Source organism: Acomys minous (genome assembly GCF_964271855.1).
Source record: "Acomys minous genome assembly, chromosome: 6".
NCBI lineage: Eukaryota > Metazoa > Chordata > Mammalia > Rodentia > Muridae > Acomys > Acomys minous.
Window position 1 is genome coordinate 46,488,976 of NC_140487.1, and position 20,161 is coordinate 46,509,136.

General features: G+C 36.4%; 1 protein-coding gene across 2 annotated transcripts in view; it reads right to left on the reverse strand.

Annotated features, from left to right (window-relative positions):
* Window positions 1-20,161, reverse strand: part of GRID2 (glutamate ionotropic receptor delta type subunit 2) — a 1,382,318-nt gene that overhangs the window by 340,520 nt on the left and 1,021,637 nt on the right. For both annotated transcript variants that reach the window (XM_084785474.1, XM_084785473.1), the window contains exon 10: window positions 4,573-4,770. In XM_084785474.1, the coding sequence (XP_084641600.1) occupies window positions 4,573-4,770 (198 nt within the window). The remainder of the gene's footprint in view (window positions 1-4,572; window positions 4,771-20,161) is intronic.

Sequence of the window (20,161 nt, forward strand, 5' to 3'; positions counted from 1 at the left end):
TACTACCTTTTCATACACCTGTAAAATATTGACTTTGATAGTTCTCATTCATGGACTTGTAACATTTTGCAGCCTATTGTTTATAACTTAATTAATATGCTTGTTATAACTTTGGGTCTGCTGCTGATTTATTTGTTTGTGTGTAACTATTGATAATTTCTTTATAATTTTGATAATTTTCTTTGCACATAGAAAGGATATTATTTATTTTGCTTCTTACCCATTCCCCCTTCCTCCAGTTGGGCAACCTTTTCCTTGATCAGCACTGCATATGTTTACTTCACGTGTTTTATATGGAGCCACTCAGTCCTCTCTACCTTGGTGGTGAAGAGGCATGCTCTGCTTGTTTGATACAGAGAACACTGCCTCCTCTCGGACACAGTATTTCATGGTCAAAGCCAGTGTGTATTCAGGCTGAGGTTCTGAGTCAGAACTACTGGCAAAGGGATGTTACTGTTTGTATTGGGATAGATGAGGGCTGAAACCTAAGCCTGGAGCTGCTGAAAGTCGCCTTGCTGCCAAGATAGGAGAGGTTCCCTGAGAGTTGGGACTATACCAAGGAAGCAGAGATATAAGAGAGAAAGCAACTCCAAGGCTTGATGAAATGTGCCTGGATCTTGTCCCTGGCAGCTTAGCTTTGTGAGCCATTAAACTATCTTTTCACTTCAATTGGATTGTCATTTGAAACCAAAGACACCTAATTAATTTAACTTAGAAAATACAGAAAGGTTATATTTAAGATGAGAATGCCTTTTCAAGCAGTGGGAAGGAGCAAAGTTGTGGAGGAGATTGAAGATAGAAGAGAAATGGGGCAAAGAAAGGCAGAGGGGCAATTTAAATTCCATCTATATGCTGATGAGCCTCAAATGTATGTCCATTCCAGAACCCATGTCTGAACTCTGGACTCTTATATCAAATTACTTATTTCACTGTCTGTTTGGATAGCTCCAGAGGAGGCTAATCCACAGCTCTAGAGTCACGCACTGGCTCAGACCTTACTTCTTCCTTTATTACCAGTTTGACTTTCACCAGGCATCTTAAACTATCATTGCTTTGTTAATTTTTTTATCCATAACAGAAAAAAAATGGTGTTTCCATTTTATGGACTAATTACCAGGACTTCAGGAATCAATACCCATAAAGGTTTGAGTAATACTGGCTCCTCTTCCTCACCTCTAAAACAATAGTCTTTATTCAATATTCACAATGCTCTTCTCACTGTTTCTTTCCTTATTTTCCCCCTTTCCTCCTCAGGGTTATCACTTGCAGGTCCATTTCGGGGAGGTAGAAGTGTTAGAATAGAACATGTGAAGTGCCTAAAATCCCAGGAGAGGAAGATAAAAACATGTAGTCTTGCCATGAAGATGGGCATTTTTTTAGATATAAACATCAGGCTATGCATATTTGGTAGAAAATTTAAAAGACCATCGAGGCATGATCAGGATAACGCTGTATGAATTGAGCGCTTAACTGCTACCCATTTCTTGAATACGGAGACTTTAACAACACCACAAGACACAAGAAATCTCAAAGTTATCTCACATCTTAACATGAAGTAGTACAATGATGGGTAGATAACATTAAAAAAAAACTTCTGTATCTGTTCAAAAAGAAGAAAACAAGAAGTGGGAGAACGAATGTACAGCACAGACACTGCTCTGTGTGACCATGGAAGGCTTTTGTGGACAGCTTTTAAACAGATAGTGAAAACAAATGAGGGGGAAGGGAAGTTATCTGCATAAACAGCATTCTAAAAGGAGAGGTGGAAGCCTGAGTAGGTTTGATTAGAGTGAGAAATATTAAAGACCATAGCCTGGCGAGGACAGAAGGCAAGTTGGGAGGGCAGATTTGTTTCAGACAAATTTAAAGAATATTTTCTCCAACCTAATTGAAACACCATGCTATGTCTATTTTATTCAGACCACTGTGTTGATATTTTTCTCTGTAATATTCCCAATGGCTATGATGTGAAACTGTTCATCAACAGGTGAAAAGATGAAGAAAATGCAAGCACACAATACTTAGCCATGAAGAAGAATGAAATAATAGCATTTGAGAGAGAATGAAAGGAACTGGAGATCTTTATATCCATAGAAACCAGAAGAATACTTCTCTCATATCCAGAGTTTAGGTTTACGTCGGAACGTTGGCTCAGGCCATTAAAGCTGTTGTTACCAAGCCTGACAATCTGAGTTCAATCCCCAGGACCCGTTTATTAAATGGAGTAAATTGACTTCCACAAGTTGTTCTTTGACCTCTTCACATGTGCTGTGGCACATAATGCACATATATAATGCACATAAATAAGTGTAATAAAATTTAGATTTGTATACATACATGTAGACACAAAGGATGTGAAAATCAAAGAGAAACTATGAGGGAGGAACAGATCTAAAAGAAGGCTGATGGAAACAAGGGAAAGGAATAAAGAAAGACAAAAACAAAAATATTTCATGTTTTTCTCATAAGCAGAACCTAGGTTTGGTCACACACACTCTCTCTCTCTCTCTCACACACACACACACATACACACACATACATCAAGAAAGCAGAAATAGACTATTTGAAGAAAAAAAGAGAAGCAGCAAGATATACATGTATGTATATATGTATGTATGTATGTATGTATGTATGTATGTATGTATATAAAGAAGCAAGTGATGAATGAGAAAAAGGAAAATGATTGAACATCTAAGTACAGCATAGAGGATGGCAGCTAGAGCAAAAGCAAAAGTAAAGCTAGGAAGATAATGGTAGGAAAGGCTGCCTTTTTCTACTCCTGTGATTGATTAGATAAAATGAAAGGCTTTGCCTTTGATCTTTCTTCCACCTCCCCATCTGACCCTGTCAATCAACTTGCAAAATGTACATTGAATTTATTAAAGTTTTAAGCACAATACCTGGGAAAGGGTTACCAATCTATCAGCACGAGCTGATGAGACCACATTTAGTTTCCTTCCTTGTTCATTCCTGGATTGATCAATCTGGCTAATCCTGATAGTGACTGTTTCCAAAATAAGTGGACACTATGATCTAGAGGGGCCTTATAGATTATCTTAAGCTAAAATTCTCTTAAGTAAATGTATCAATGGGAACGATGGCTAATATCTGTTTCAAGTCAAAGCTGTTGGCTTTCCAGTAGGATAACAGAATAAATGAAAGAATTTTAGAGCAAAGAGTAAGAAAAGAAGGGATTGATATTTTTCTGATTGTCTTAGTATTTTCAAGACACAATGAGCTTTAGTATCTGCACCCATCACAGATGGACAATGGGCCACTGTTTAAGATCTGGGAAGTAATGGAAAACTCCAGTTGCATCCTCAGCACCAATGACCTCTCACCTGCCTTGATAACTAGTTCACTCTTTCAAGATTCTCCAGGACTAGTTTATTTTATTTTATTTATGACATAGGGCTTCACTGTATAGCCTTAGTTGATCTAGAACTCACTATTATCAAAACCATTTCTCAAACTAACTTCTAATGACTCTGGAATGCTTAGGTTTTGTACATTCACATATTTTTCTATATTCAATTGTTTTCTTTTTCTCTCTTGGCTAATTATCATGGTCTACTCTCTATACATCTAAAAGCAAAGAAAATATACAAAAGCAATTATCCTTTTCTCTCTCTCCTTCTCCAAAGTTTGTATGTATGTATGTATGAATGTATGTATACATTTATGTGTATATGTGTGTGCTAGCAAACACATGTATCTGTGTGTCTAAAACTTTATGGCCATATCTCTGCATACTCCCACAATCTTGTACAGTCTACTTCTCACTCAATGCTACTTCTTTAAAAAGTAGGCTGGGGCATGATCACCTGTTAGGAATTAGTACTTCAGCAGGTTAGGAATGCTCTTATATGAAATAGTTGCTAAGGATCCACCACAACTCACAAACCACTGGATGTTAATAGCTAATGTGTCAACGTAAAGAGTTTGAAGTAGAAGAGGTGACCAGATGAGGCAAAAATATATTTATCCACTTCCTGTCTGACCTCAAGTACTACCTATATTACAAAACCCTAAGAAAATCAACAGAATGTAACAGGTAGAAAGCCAAAAGAAAGAAAGAATAATGCAACTGTCCTTTTCTGTCATAGGAAATACTTAAATGAAAATTGTATTTTACTATCCAGTTTTACCTTTATAAAAGTTCATTAAATAGGACTGTGTGAGTCTCTTGCATTTAAATATCACAACCAAATATTTTCCATTAAACTACTTCATATAAAACCAGCTTTCATATTGGGTGCGGTAGTTCATGCCTTTAATCCAAGTACTTGGGAGGCAGAGGCAGGTGGATCTCTGTGAGTTTGAGGCCAGCCCGGTTTACAAAGTGAGTTCAGGACAGCCACAGCTGTTACACAGAGAAACTGTCTCAAAAAACAAAAACAAAAAACAAAAAACAAAAAACAAAAAACAAAACAAAAAAACAACCAAAACAAAAACCAACCAACCAAACAACAAAAACAAAAACAAAACCCCAAAAACCAAAAAAAAAAAAAAAAAAAAAAGCTTTAATTAGCTGTAGCTGAAGATTTTGATATGAGATGAATGAATTCTTACCTTAAAAACAAGTTCTCCAACCAATCCATTCCATGTCCCATCTTCTTGTGGGCTTCCATATTTGTGGTCTGGTGCAACATAAATTTCATAATTAAAACCCAGGTAGTTAGATAGGGCATCCAAAACATCAATGGAGAAGCCTTGATATTTTTTCGGTTTTCCCAAGACATTTTCTGAGACCATTACGAAAGGTTCCTCCTACATTGACAAAAAAAAATCTTAATGTCAATAAACATTGCTCCTTAAAAACAACAGTTCATTCTTTAAAGAGTCTAGCTGACAAAGTCTAAATACTATTTCATGCTTTGAAAAAATTAACTTGGGAATAGGGCTTATACATTATTGATGCATCATGTTATTGAAATGTGCTTAATCATCCAGTTTTATGTCATCTCTTACTCCATCACTGTCAGATTAAAACTGAGATGAATGTAACTAATCTTTTCAAGAGCGTGATTTCCTGTTTCTTGCTATATGGGGACAACTTAAGATTCATCAGCAATGCAATTGATTTTTAAGAAGCGGTGGTTTTTCTGCCTCCATTAGACATTTTGTCTACCTATGTAAAAATAGATAAAAGCATTAACATATGTGCAACTCTGAAAATAGCAAATACTCAAAAGATATATAATTTGAATAACACTTAGAATACCACACATACTAGAAGCTTTTTGGCAAGTAGCCATGACTTTGATATAAACATATTTCATTACAAAAACCAGCTCCTTTACTATATCTACTATAAAAAAAGTCACTTTCATGTGAATGAATTTAGCAAATTTGACAAGCTGGCCTCATATCTCTTTTATCTTTTCATATGCTTTTCATTTTCATTTTATTTAATTTGGTCCATGTATCCCCGGGTGACCTCGATGTTAACATCCTCCTTGTTCACCCCCAGTTAGTTGGCATTACTGGTATGAGCCCTTCCTCCCAGTCTAGTGGTACTGGGAACCAGACCTAGGGTTTCTGGCCAAACCCTCCCCTAAGTCTCACTTTGTTTAGGCAAACCTGACACATAGGCTACTATCACTTCAAAATAGTTGTTTTGACCACAGTTCTTTTGAAACATGCCTGAAGATGACAAAAAAAAATTCAATAGTTTATCTCTTAATTTCCTAAATTATTGGAGAAATCATTCTGATACGTTAATATTTGCAAATAACCATTGTTAGTGTAAATGGTCCACAGAGCACTTATGGCAAACCAAAATCTTTCCTTGGGTGGAAGCCAACATACGCAAAGATTTCTTCTTTGAATTATTTTTTCCATAGAGACAAAGTAGCTATCTTTGATGTGAACAATAATATTTGAATTTTGACCTGTTTTTTTTTTTTGTGAAGGCACAAGTGAACACATGTGGTAGAAGGTGGAGGTGATTTTCATGGGTTTCTTGTGAATTCCTCAATAGTGGTGTTAAGTGTACACTGCCTTTCCCACTTCAAAATAAATAATAAATAACAGTAACAAAAATAAAATACAACTTTTGAACAATTGTTAAAGGCTTATCCATTTTGTCTGAGTTTGAGGCAGAACAAAGGACTATCCAGTGACTACATTTGGCAAATATTTTGAAGTAGGCAGTGAGGTCATTAGAAAAAAGAGGCTAGAACAGATGCCCATGCCAAACAATATCAAAAATTACAGAACTACTGAAGCCAAGATCACACCACAAAAACACAAACATCAGGAATAATTGAGACAATGTCTCTTCATGAAACTAGCACCACAATACTGATTTTCCCTTAAAAAGCAGCCTCGCTGCTTCACGAGTCAATGATTTTAAGATAGCAATTACAAATATACTCCAGAAGTTCAACAAGGATATGATCAAATGTCTGAATGCAGAAAGATAAACCACGGTTGAATGAAATAATAAAAACACTTCAATATACAAAAATTGAATTTAAAAGACAGCAAAAGAATCTCTATAAAAAAAAAGCTAGACTGGAATAAAATTTGAAATGAATGAGAAACTCAAGACTTAAAAAAAGAAAAAAGAAAAACAAAGAGGAAAGCCGCAGCAGCAGATTGAATTATATGGGAGAAAGAATACCAGGTTGCAGAGACACGGTAGGAGAAATGGATCAAGCCGTCAGTGAAAATGTTAAATATAGGAGAGATCCAAGATGGCGGAGCCTATTATGCACCGCTTCTGATTAGCAGGACAACCAGGACTGCACAGCGACTTAAAGACTAGACTGAGAGCTACAAAACAGCAGAGCTGCTGATTCCCACATGAGGAGGATCCACACTGTGTGGAGTATGGGTGGGTCTGACCCCTGGCCAATGAGCTAACCCACACAAAAGTCCCAGTGGACAACCCACATTAGCCACCATCTTGAGAAAGACTGTAGGACATCTATGTAGCTTTGGGCTGTCACTGCTCATCTGCTGCTTACCTGATCTGAGACAAAAGGCAGACAGGCAGAGCTGAGTCCGGGCATCAGCCACGCTCCATATTATCTGCCATCCTGCCAGCAGCTGCCGGTTCAAATCTCTCTCCGCCCACTAGGTGCTTACAGGCCTAACCCAGCTGGATCACAGAGCAGATAAGCAGAGTCCTGCCACCTGAAAAAGGCCTATGAAGTACCAGAGCAGCTTTGGGCAATTATCTCTCTCAGTACCTGAGCTGCTTACCATCCTGGCCTATTTGTGACACAAAACATACAGCAGAGCTAAGTCCAGGTGCCACCCACAGTCCACATTAGCTGCTGTCCTGCGAACAGCTTCTGTATTGGATCTCTCACTGCCCAGCTGAAGCTTACTGTCTTGATGCATCTGGGACACAGCAGACAGGCTGACCTGTCTGGGCTAGACAGGTAGACCTGCGTGGGCTACACTCCACATTAGGTGTCATTCTGTGAGCAGCTTTGGGCTCAGACGCCCCTCAGGCAACCAGCTGCCTACCAGCCTGGCCCATCTGGGGCACAGAGCAGATAGGCAGAGCCCTACCATCTCAAAAACAACTGTAGGGCACCTGAGCAGCTTTGGCCTTGGAACTCTATCAGCTTAATCTTCTCCAGACTCACCCAACTGGGATACTGACAAGGAATCCAGCTGAGCTGAGCTGGGAGCAGGTTCCAACACCCACAGTCCACCATCCTAAGGATCTCTGAGTAGTCCTAGCAAACAACTTTTGGCTTGGAGATCGCCTTGCTTGCTCCCAACCTGCCTGGCCCACATGGGACACAGACAATGATGCCATTGAAGGAACCTCTAGGCCTGCTAAAACAAAAGACAACCAGATGCCTAGAGGCCAGTGCAAGAGGCAAAACTCAGAGCCATATAACCACCGGAAACCAGTGGTCCTACCATAGCAAGCCCTGGAGATTTTAACACCCATGAAGCACAGAAAGAAGACTTTAAGTCTGGGGTGATGGAAATGATAGAAGCTTTGAAAGAGGAAAATAAATAACTCAAAGAAATACAGGAATATGCATTCAAATGGATGAGAGTATTGAATAAATCCTATAAAGAATTACAATTACAAGAAAATACATCCAAACAGATGAAAGAACTGAATATATCCTATAAGAAATTACAGGAAAATATGACCAAACGGATGAAGGAATTGAATAAATCCCATAAAGAATTACAGGAAAATCCAATCAAACAGGAAAAAAGAATTAATAAAATTATTCAAGACCTAAAAAGAAGGAATTAGAAACAACAAAGAAACCACAAGCTAAGGGAATATTAGAGTTGGAAATCATAGGGAAAAGAACATGAAACATAGACATAAGCAACACCAACTGAATACAAGAGATGCAAGAGAGAATCTCAAGTGTGGATGATATGATAGAAGTTATCAATACATCAATCAAAGAAAACATTAAAACTAAAATATTCCTGACACAAAACACCCGAGAAATCTGAGCCACTATAAAAAGACCAAATCTAAGAATAATAGGAATAGAAGAAAGAGAAGACTCCAAGCTGCAAAGGCCCAGAAAACATTTTCAACAAAATAAAATCATAGAAGAAAACTTACCCAACCTAAAGGAAGAAATGCCCATAAACATACAAGAAGCCTACAGAACTCCAAATAGATTGGACCTGAAAAGAAAATTCTCCCACAACACAATAATCAAAACATTAAACAAGCAAATAATCAAAACAAAGAAACAATATTAAAAGGTGCAAGAGAAAAAAAGGGTCAAGTCACATATATAGGCAAACCCATCAGAATTACACCTGACTTCTCAACAGAGACTATGAAAGTTCAGAAGGCCTGCATAGACATCATGCAAACATTACGAGGCCATAGATGACAGCACAGACTACTATATCCAGCAAAAGTTTCAGTCACCATAGATCGAGAAAACAGATATTTCATGACAAAACCAAGTTTAATAAGTACCTAGGCACAAATCCAGCATGACATAAGTTACTAGAAGGAAAACTCCAATTCAAAGAGGCTAATTACACCTAGGAAAACACAGGAAATAAATAATTCCACATCCACCAATCCAAAAGAAAGGAAACATTCCCTCCCCCCCCCTCTCTCTCTCTCCCATCACCAACACCAAAATAAAAGAAACTAACAGTCAGTAATCATTGATATCTCTCAACATCAATGGCCTCAATTCCCTAGTAAAAAGACAAAACAGGACCCATCATTCTGCTACATACAAGAAACTCACTTCAGCAATAAAGATAGACCTTATCTCAGAGTAAAGATTTAGAAAACTGTATTCCAAGCAAGTGGACCTAAGAAGCTAGAATAGCCATTCTAATATCCAATAAGATAGACTTTCAACAAAAACTAATCAAAAGAAATGGGGAAGGATACTTCATCCTTATAAAAGAAAAAAAGACACCAAGATGATGTCTCAGTTCTGAACATCTATGCCACAAAATGCAGAGACACCCACATTTGTTAAAAAAAAAGTTACTAAAGCTTAAATCATATACTGAACCACACACATTAATAGTGAGAGACTTCAACACCCCACTCTTCCCAATAGACAGATCCTCAAGACAGAAACTAAATGAAGAAACAAGGAAACTAATAGAAATCATGAAGGAAAAGGACCTAACTAATATCTATAGGATATTTCACCCAAACTCAAAGAATACACCTTTTTTCAGCACCTCATAGAACCTTCTCCAAAACTGACCATATACTTGGTTACAAAGCAAACCTCAACAGATACAAGAAAACCAAAATAATCCTTTGCATCTTATCAGACCATCATAGAATAAAGCTGGAACTCAACAACAAAAGAAACAACAGAAAGCCTACAAATTCATGGAATCTGAACAACTCCCTATTCAGTGACCACAGGGTAAGGGACAGAATAAAAAAGAGAAATTACAAACTTCCTAGAATTCAATGAATTGAAGGCACAACATACCTAAACTTATGTGACATAATAAAATAGTGCTAAGAGGAAAGGTCATAGAACTAAGTGCTTTTATAAAGAAACTGGAGCGATCCTATACTAGCAATTTAACAATACACCCCTGAAAGCTCTAAAATAAAAAGAGGCAGATACACTCAAGAAGAATAGATGGCTGAAAATCATCAAACTCAGGGCTGAAATCAATAAATTAGAAACAAAGAGAGCAATTCAAAGAATCAATGAAAGCAAGAGCTGGTTCCTTGAGGCAATCAAGAACATAGACAAACCATTAGCTAAACGAACTTAAAGGGAAAGGGAGAAGATTCAAATAAACAAAATCAGAAATTTAAAGGGCGATGTAATGACAGACACCAGGAAAATCCAAAGAATCATCAGGTCTTTCTTCAAAAGTCTATTTGCCAGAAAATTTGAAAACCTAAATGAAATGGACAATTTTCTTGATGGCTACCAATTAACAAAATTGAATCAAAATAAGGTAAACAAATTGAATAGTCCTATAACCCCTAAGAAAATAGAGGCAGTCATCAAAAGTCTCCCAACCAAAAAAAGCCCAGGAATAGATGAATTCATCACAGAATTCTACCAGACATTCAGAGAAGAGCTAATACCAATTCTCTTCAAACTATTCTGCAAAATAGAAGCAGAAGGAACATTACCAAACTCGTTCTATGAGGCTAGCGTTACCTTGATACCTAAACCACAGAATCACTCAACAAAGAAAGAGAATTTCAGATTAATTTCTCTTATCAACATTGATGCAAAAATACTCAATAAAATACTCACAAACTGAATTCAAGAACACATCAAAACTATCATTCACCATGACCAAGTAGGCTTCATCCCAGGCATGGTGGGGTGGATTAATATATGGAAATCCATAAAGTTAAGTCATCATATAAACAACTAAAAGAAAAATACACATGATCACCTCTTTAAATGCTGAAAAAGAATTTGACAAAATCCAACCTACATTCTTGTTAAAAGTCCCGGAGAGAGCAGGGAAACAAGGTACATATTTAAACATAGTAAAGGCAAGAGACAGCAAGCCCATAGCCAACATCAAACTAAATGGAGAGAAACTTAAGTCAATTCCACTGAAATCAGGAACAAGACATGGACACTTGATTTTTGACAAAGAAGCCAAATCAATAAAATGGAAAAATATAGCATTTTCAACAAATGGTGCTGGTCTAACTGGATGGCTACATGGAGAAAGATGCAAGTATATCCATATTTATTACCCTGCCCAAAGATGAAGTCCAAGTGTATTAAAGATCTCAACATAAAACCAGATACACTAAATCTATTAGAAGAAAAAATGGGGAAGAACCTAGAGCTCATTGGCACAGGACACAACTTGAGAACATCAACAGCCCAGGTCTAAGTTCAACAGTTAATAAATGGGACCTCATGAAACTGAAATGTTTCTGTAAGCCAAAGCACACTGTCAACAGAATAAAAGGACAGCCTACAGAGTGGGGAAAGACCTTTATCAACCCTACATCCATCAAAGGTCTAATATCCAAAATATATAAAGAACTCAAGAAGTTAAACACCACCAAACCAAATAACCTAATTATGAAATGGAGTTCAGAACAGAGGAATATCAAATGGCTGAGAAACACTTATGGAAATGCTCAACATCCCTAGTTATCAGTGAACGACTCTGAGATTCTATCTTATATTTATCCAAATGTTGAAGATCAAAAACTCAAGTGCCAGCACATGCTGGCGAGTATATGGAGAAAGGGGAACACTTCTCCACTGCTGATGTGAGTGCAAATGTATACAAACACTTTGGAAATCAGTCTGACGCTGAGGAGTAGGGACTACATCTGACATGGACTCTGGCCCCCCCAAGTTTGATCACTTCCCCTGGCATGGTGGTCTTGCCAGGCCACAAAGGAAAAGGATACAGGTAATACAGATGAGAATTGATAGGTAGAGGTCATATGTTAGGGGAGGAGGGCTCCACTTTCTGAACACTAGGGGAGGGAGGAAGAGAGGATGAGGGAGGGAGGGGGCATCGAGAGGGGATGAGGGAAAGAGGATACAATTGGAATGTGAAGAATTCAAACTGCAGAAGAAGCAGGTAACTGATACTACTAATCCCACTACATGGGAATAGCTCTGAGTCTGGCTGAGACATGAATGTCTATGCAGAGACAATGCTTCCCGTTGGCTAAAGCATCCCTGGGAATTATTTTAGATGCCATTATTCATATAGAATGAACAAAGATTTACAGATGTCTTTTTTTAGCATATACAAAGAGCAGAGAACCAGCCTTAATTGTTCTGTGTATCATGCATGCCTTATATATTTATAATTTTAGGACTGTAGAATGCTTGTGAGAAATTATATGTTTTCATAACAAAAGAACTGGACACTGAAGCTGGATCAGATCTGACAGGATTCATTCCTTTCAGCATGCTGGACACTGACATCCTGTATCCTTCATGTTCCAGCACCAAGTACTTCAGTTGCTATGCCTCATCAGAACAGGACAGCTTCAAAGAAAGCTTCCAATTCAAATTGGTCCAGCATTTTAGACTGTCCTATACAGGACTCTAATTAAGCCTGGAATTTCTCAACATTTAGAAACTGGACCATAAATGCTATTTTTAGCTTGCTTAACAATTCTCCCAAATTTTATTTGGGCCACTACAAAGGTATTATTCACCTCAAAATAGTCAGAAGAAACCTTAAGAGAATGATGCCTTATTTCCCTTAAGGGGGCTTATGTAGGTTTTTGGTTGCTTTCTTGGGTGATAGATGTTTATTTTCATTAAGAGTTGGTTATAAGTTATTATTGGTCTTATTTAGAGAGAAAACAAGTTTGAACTCACGGATGTCTTTGTTTTCCTTTATCTTTCATTCTTAGGTTTGGAGATAGGGGTTGAAAAGAACAAAGAGGAATATATATATGGATGATAGGACAAAAAGTAGGTTAATGAATCTACTCCTCAACTTAATGTCTTAATTGTTACTGACAAAGTTATTTTTAATTCACTAGTTTAGAATTTTGTATATAAAGACAAAATAAGTTTAATTTTGATACATTGGTATAGAATCCAAATTTAAGATTATTCTACACACACACACACACACACACACACACACACACACACACACACACGTACTCTAATATGCAGTTTTGTACCCACGGAACTCAATTATAATACAAGGTTTACTTCCAATACATTGAAAGTGCTATTGCAGGCTGCTTAGGATAAGTAAGTTATACAAGTTGTTATTAGTTGACCAACTCATGGTCATATCTATTACTAGTCTATTTTTATCACAAAAATATGCATCCTAGGTGTAACAGATAGATATGATCCTATAGAAAGATAAGATAAAATAGTTAGATAAGGTCTTCAAAATCCTCAGAGAACTACAGAATATGGAATTTAAAGATGTTTTTATTATTTTAAAGATACATTTAAAATGATACAGGTTAACACAGCCTACCTCAAAGAAGATGATGAGCATCAAAGAAGCGCTTTATGGAGATGGCAAACAAGCCACTGGGCAAAATGTACTCATTTCTACTACAGACAGGATTCTGCCTAAAAAATGGGCAAGCTTGGATTCAGGCAGAGTCGATGACCAAACCCTGCCAAGATGGTAAGCAAGTCCTCAACAGTTCCTGCCTCACAAATATATCTGTCAGATATATTGGGCCAGAAGGCTGAAGATGATTCTCCAATGTTATAGAGAATTTTGGTTGACTGTTCAGGCAGCAAACTGTCTCTGTCACCTTTTCATTTGGAAAGCTGCTAACCTGTACTCCCTGTCCACTCAGGTAATTAATTTTATCCCTTCTCAAGTCTCTGATGGGGTTGAGAACCAGATAGTTTAGTTTTACAATGAAGCTTACTTGTTTAAGGGTTAAGATGTTTTTAGGTCTAGACAGATCTTTTAAGTTGCTCATGACAAATCATGATTCACATTCAGAATTTTAGACTCACCAGGATAAAAAAGATGTTTTCTTCAAGGCTGCTAAATACAAATAGCTAAAACACTAGGAATGTAACATTTATATAATTCCTGATTGTGTCATTGTTCTTCTTGCTGTAGGTAGTTTATTTATACATGTATAATCATTTAAATGGATATGTAAAAATATTTAATAAAAAATACAGAGAAAAAAGTTAAGTCTAAAACAATAACAACAACATATGCAGGGACAAAGCATCTAGAACTCTGAAAACTACAAAAAACAAAAGAAAACAAAATTCCTGAACCTATGAATAATAGATTTAGATTGAGGAGACACCCAAATCAAAAGTAAAGAAAATATTTTCAACAAACCATGTAAGAAAATTTCATAAATCTAAAGAAAGAAATGCACTATCAGTGTGCAAGAAACATATAGAACTCCAAAATCACAGGGCCAGGAAAAAAAAACCCAACAGAACAAATAATAATAGAATAATAACAGTACAGATGAAAGACCAGATACTGAAATCTGCATCAGAGGAAGATAAAGGGACATACAAAGGAAACTCATTCAGAATAACACCTGACTTTTCACTGGAGACTTTACTAGACAGAAGGGCCTGGACTGATATTATGAAAGTTCTGTAAGATCGCTTGTGCCAGACCATAGTACTATACCTACGGAAATTATCAATTGTTATAAGAGAAAGGAAAACCTTTTATAATAAAAACAAATTTAAGAAATGTATAATGTCCAAGCGAGCTACAGAGGATACTAGGAAGTAGTTCAGATTGAGAGATCAAGCACACCCAAGTGGGCGCAGGGAGTAGCTGATCTAGCTAGTCAAAGGAGATAAAAGAAAACAACACCACAATAACATAAAAAACCCCAAGCAATTAATAAGCATTGCTCAATAATAACTCTCAGTATTGGTGGCCTAATATTTGAAGTAAAGAGTGTCACATTAAATTAATAAACAGAGTCTGCCCTTTTTTCTGCATCCAGGAAACACATATCGACTTCAAGGACAGACTTTATCTTAAGGTAAAAATGTGTACAATGCGCTACAAGAAAATAAGACTAAGAAACAAACGGATGTATCTATTTTGATGTTTTAAACACAAGCTTCAGAACACACCTAGTCAAAAGAGGTAAGATAGGATATATGAAACTCAATTCAGGAAAAATCCACTAAGAAGATATTATAATTCTAAACATCTTCACAACAAACTCAGACAAAAAAAATTCATAAAAGAAACCCTATTAATTCAGTCTCAAACCACAGATTTACCTTAATACCTTCATAATGTGTGACTCCAATACCCTACCTGTACCATCTGTCATCATACAGAAGTTAGAGAAAAATCTGAAGTTAAATGACATCTTAGGTGAAATGAACCAAGCAGACATTTACAGAACATCCCGCTAAAGCACTGAACAATACACTTCCTCCTCAGCAGCCTATGGACTGTTCCCCAAGACTGCCATATATTAGGACATAAATTAAATTTCAATAAATTTATGAAAATTGAAATAACATCCTGCAAATTATCTACATAAAGCTGGATAATGATAGTTAGCAGAAATCAAAGAAACTCATGGAGACTAAACAGCAAACTACTAAATGAAAACTGAGTCAAGGGAGAAATCAAGGAGAAAATTTAAAATTCCCCTGAAGTGGATGAAAATAAAAACATAACACAACCAAATGAGACAGAAAAAATGCATCTTGAAGAGTAAAGTTAATAGCACTAAGAGCTCACATCAATAAATGCAGTGATTTCATATTAATAGCTTAATAATGCACTTGTGAGCTTTTAAAAAACTAGAAAAATAACACTGAGAACAGGTGGGAAAAATACTCAAACTCACAACTGAAGTTAGTGATATAGAAATAAAAAAAAAATACAAGGAATCAACAAATGAAGAGTTGGTTTATTGTAAAAATTACTAAGATTGACAAACCTCTAACCAAATGAGAGAAAGGAAAGAGAAGGTATCCAAATTAGTAATATTAGAAACAAAAAGAGAAACACTGCAAAGGACACTTAGGAAATTGAAATAGTCATAAAATCATACTTTTAAATTCTATATTTTGCTAACTGGAAAATCTAAAAAAATAAACAATCTCTAGATATACATGGGCTATCAATGTTAAATGAAGATGAAGCAAATAATTTATATAGATCCATAACATCTAATGAGATAGAATCAATAACTTAAAATATCCCAACTAATAAGAGCCTAGGGCAAAATGGATTCAATACACAATTCTACCAGACTTTCAAATAAGAACTAAAAGGAATACTTTTCAAATAATTCCATAAAAGAAATGCTGAGGGAGTATTTCTAAGTTCTTTTTCTCAAGCCAGTATTTTACCCTAGCAACAACTCAATCAAAAATTAAATTATTAAATAATATCTCTAATGAACATAGATGGAAGGAAATATACAAAACAAAAACCTCAATATAATATTTAATAACTAAATTCAAGAATAGATATAAAAGATTATCTAGCATTACCAAGTTGGCTGTATACCAGGGATGAAAGGATGATTAAACATAAATAAGTCAATAAACATAATCTCCCACATAAACTGGCTGAGATAAAAAACAAACAAACAAACAAACAAACAGCAACAACAACCATGAGTTTCTCATTAGAGATGGAAAAAGCCTTTGATAAAATTCAATATTTTTTTCATGGTAAAATTCTTAGAGAGACTGAGCCTACAAGAGACCTATCCCAACATACTAAATCAACTTTTAATAAGTCCACAACCAACCTAGAGTAAATAGAGAAAAAAATGAGCATTTCTACTAAAATCAGGAACAAAAAATGGCTGCTAACTCTAGCCATTTGTGTTAAATGCAGCACATGAGGTCTTAGGTGGACCAAGAAGACACCTGAAGGAGATCAGTGGGACACAAGCAGGAAAGAATAAGTCAAAGTATCTTTATTTGCAAATGATATGATTTTATGCATAAAAGAGACTAAAGACTCCACAAGGAAACTCTCTCTATATACAAATGATAAACATCAAGAAAGAGATCAAGGCAACAATATCTTATACAATAGACTCAAAAAAAATCTTGGAATAAATCTAAGTAAGGATGTGAAAGATATAAACAGCAAAATGTTATGGTAACTAAACATAAATTGAAGAAGATATCAGAAAAGAAAACAATCTCTCATGCTCAGGATTAATATTGTGAAAATTGACATTCTACCAAAGTAATACAGAAATGCAATGCAATTTCTATGAACATGACAAAAAACACTCACAGAAATTGTAAAATATTCTTAAACTTTATTTGAAAAACCAAACCAAACCAACAACAACAAAGCTGACTAGCTGAAACAAGCCAGAATTTCTGGTTATTGCAGAGATAGGGTAAATAAGCTGTTACTGCAGAGCTAGGTAAGTAAGCTTTCTTAGTTGTTTTAGAGCAGAGGTTCTCAACCTTTCTAATGCCGTGAACCCTTAGTCCAGTTCCTCATGTTATCATAACCCTCAGCCGTAAAATTATCTCATTGTTACTTCATAACTGTAATTTCCCGACTGTTACGAACCATAGTGTAAGTATCTGATATCCAGAATGTCTGACGGGAGACCCCCCCCAAAAGGGTCATTACACAGGTTGAGAACCCACTGTTTTAGAGGACATTTTCTCCAGGTGTCCTCCATCCCCTCTGTCACTCCGACTTTTCTTTTTCTGTTTCCATGGGGTTCCCTGAGCTCTGAAGGAAAGTATTTGATGGAGACATCTCATTTAGAGTTGTGTGTTCCAAGCACTCTCTCTATGTGTAATATCTGGCTATGCGTCTCTGCATTTATTCCCATATGGTGCAGGAAGTAACCTCTTTGATGATGGCTGAATAAGGTAGCAATGTACGAGTACAGTATATCATTAAGAAACATTTATTGTTAACGTTTTAAATTTTTTTTTTTTTTGAGACAGGGTTTCTGTGTAGCCTTGGATGTCCTGGACTTGCTTTGTAGACCAGGCTGGCCTGGAACTCACAGCAATCCGCCTGCCTCTGCCTCCTGAGTGCTGGGATTAAAGGCGTGCACTACCACTGCCTGGTGTTTTTTTGTTTGTTTGTTTGTTTTTAAGAATAGCAGTATTTGCTTTTACCTGGGTCTCTGGGCTATCTAGACTCTTCTTGGTCACCCAAGCAATGTTGGTCTGGGTATCATTCCATGGAGTGGGCCTTAAATCAAATCAGACTTCATCTGGTTACTCCCATGAGATTTTTTGCCATCATTGCCCTTGCATATCTTTCACAGAGGACAGATTGTAGCTCAAATGTTTTGTGGTTCTGTTGGTGCTTATTTTTTTCTTTTGGTAGGCTACAGAATACCCTTCTAGGTCACAAACCTAGGGCATGGGGTGAAGGTTCTCTGTAGGCACCAGCTTAATCTCTCCAAGCCCAGGCTTGGGTGTTGTCTTCATTAATGAGGTCTTGCTGTCAGTTTGTGGAGAATTAGCAATTGTTTTGGCAACAGCCTCGGTTGTTTGGGAGTTCCCAATAAAACCCCATTATTTTTTTTTTACTATGATAAATTTCTTCTCAAAAGTGACTTTAATTTCACTTTTAAAGTAAATACCTCTACAAATATATCTATTTCACAGAATGTTTTTAAAATATGTTGCTACTAGTGGCAGCAAAATTTGATTAAAGGTACTAAATAGAAGTGTTTATACTAAGCTTCCTTTTAAGGGCAGTTGATGAATTATTGATGAACATGCCTTTTAAATTTTATACTCTAAATAAACTTTTATTACTTCCTATCATTTCTTATCCAGATCAATGTTTTAAAAGCTTTATTCTTAAGCTCCATTACCGATTTGGATCACTATTCATAAATTCTAACTCTGGCCGGTTGGTCTCAGTAAGGACAAGGATTCAATATATCAGAGAGGTAAACACAAACAGTGAAATGAGCTTGAGCCTCTGGGAACTATACTAAAGGAGATACTTGTGCCCTGCTGTGGCAATACCTAGCTTGACTAAATCATTTTTATATATGCACCCATTTCTAAAATGTATTCACTCATTGACATATCCATTTAATATCATTGAGCAGCTAGTGTTTCAAATCTTGTACTTACTAGAGTGGGCAGATGTAAGAAGTCATGCAACTGCCTTCAAAGGACTATAGTCAGGAGAGTGGCAAGTGCTAAAGTTTCCCCTTTTTAATAGATGAGCAATCAAAAATAAAGAGTATTAGCTCAAAGCCTTACAGAAGGTTGTAGAAAAGGAGACATCAAAACCTGTTTTCTTTAACTGTACTTGTCTAGATTTCATATTTCCCATTGTTTTGCTCAAAATTCAAGATTATACACTTACATAAAAACTTCAGCACATTTTAATTAGTGTTACAGTAATAGTGCCTCTTGATGCCAAAGGGGAGACAGAGAAGACACGTAAGTTAACAACATCCAAATCTGGATGACAGTCCCTTTAGAGGAAGCATCTCCATTTTCGGCCTCACACTGTTGCTTCTAATGAGTTTCAAACACAGTGTTTAAGCAAACAACAAACAAACAAATAACAATAACAAAAACTCTGAGACCTGAGGCAAAAGGTACAGGGCTTCATACTGTAGAACTAAGAGGTCTAATGAAAGACTAGCGGACATCTCTGGACAGCAGTTAGAATGTGTAGACGTGAATTAAAAAGACAGCACCACTGTATTTGAAATGAGTGGAAATCATTTTAGCTGCCAGAAGACTGGAATCTATTTGCAGTTTCATCGTAGTTTAGAATAGGACTGTTCAGAAATTTGAGAATAAGAAAAGATAATGGCAAGATTCAGAACACAGTGGCCAAGTCTCTTATGAGATTAGAATCAAAGAAAGAATTAATGAATCTAAATAGGCCAGAACTAATAGAATTTTTAAAAAGGAAAACGAAGATCTCAAAGTGAGAAAAGATAGAGGAAAAAAAAAAGAGAGTACTGTGCAGTACCATGAAGCAGGCAAAGAATCCTTCCTTCTTGCTTGCTGGGGAAACTAGCACTACCATTTGAGAAACAGGTTCACACAGCTGGTAGAGACCTTACACCGTACACCAGTATGTAGATACTCATACACAAGTTAAGGTCACCTGATTTTGAGAAATCCGTAAACGTATGTCTCCTATGAAGATGTTTATTTCTATGGCTTAGGTGCATGCTAGAGGATAATCTGACAAAATTTTATGTCTAAGAATATTAATAAAAGCATGAGAGCAGCCATATGTGGAAATAATCTAGTAAATCTCAATA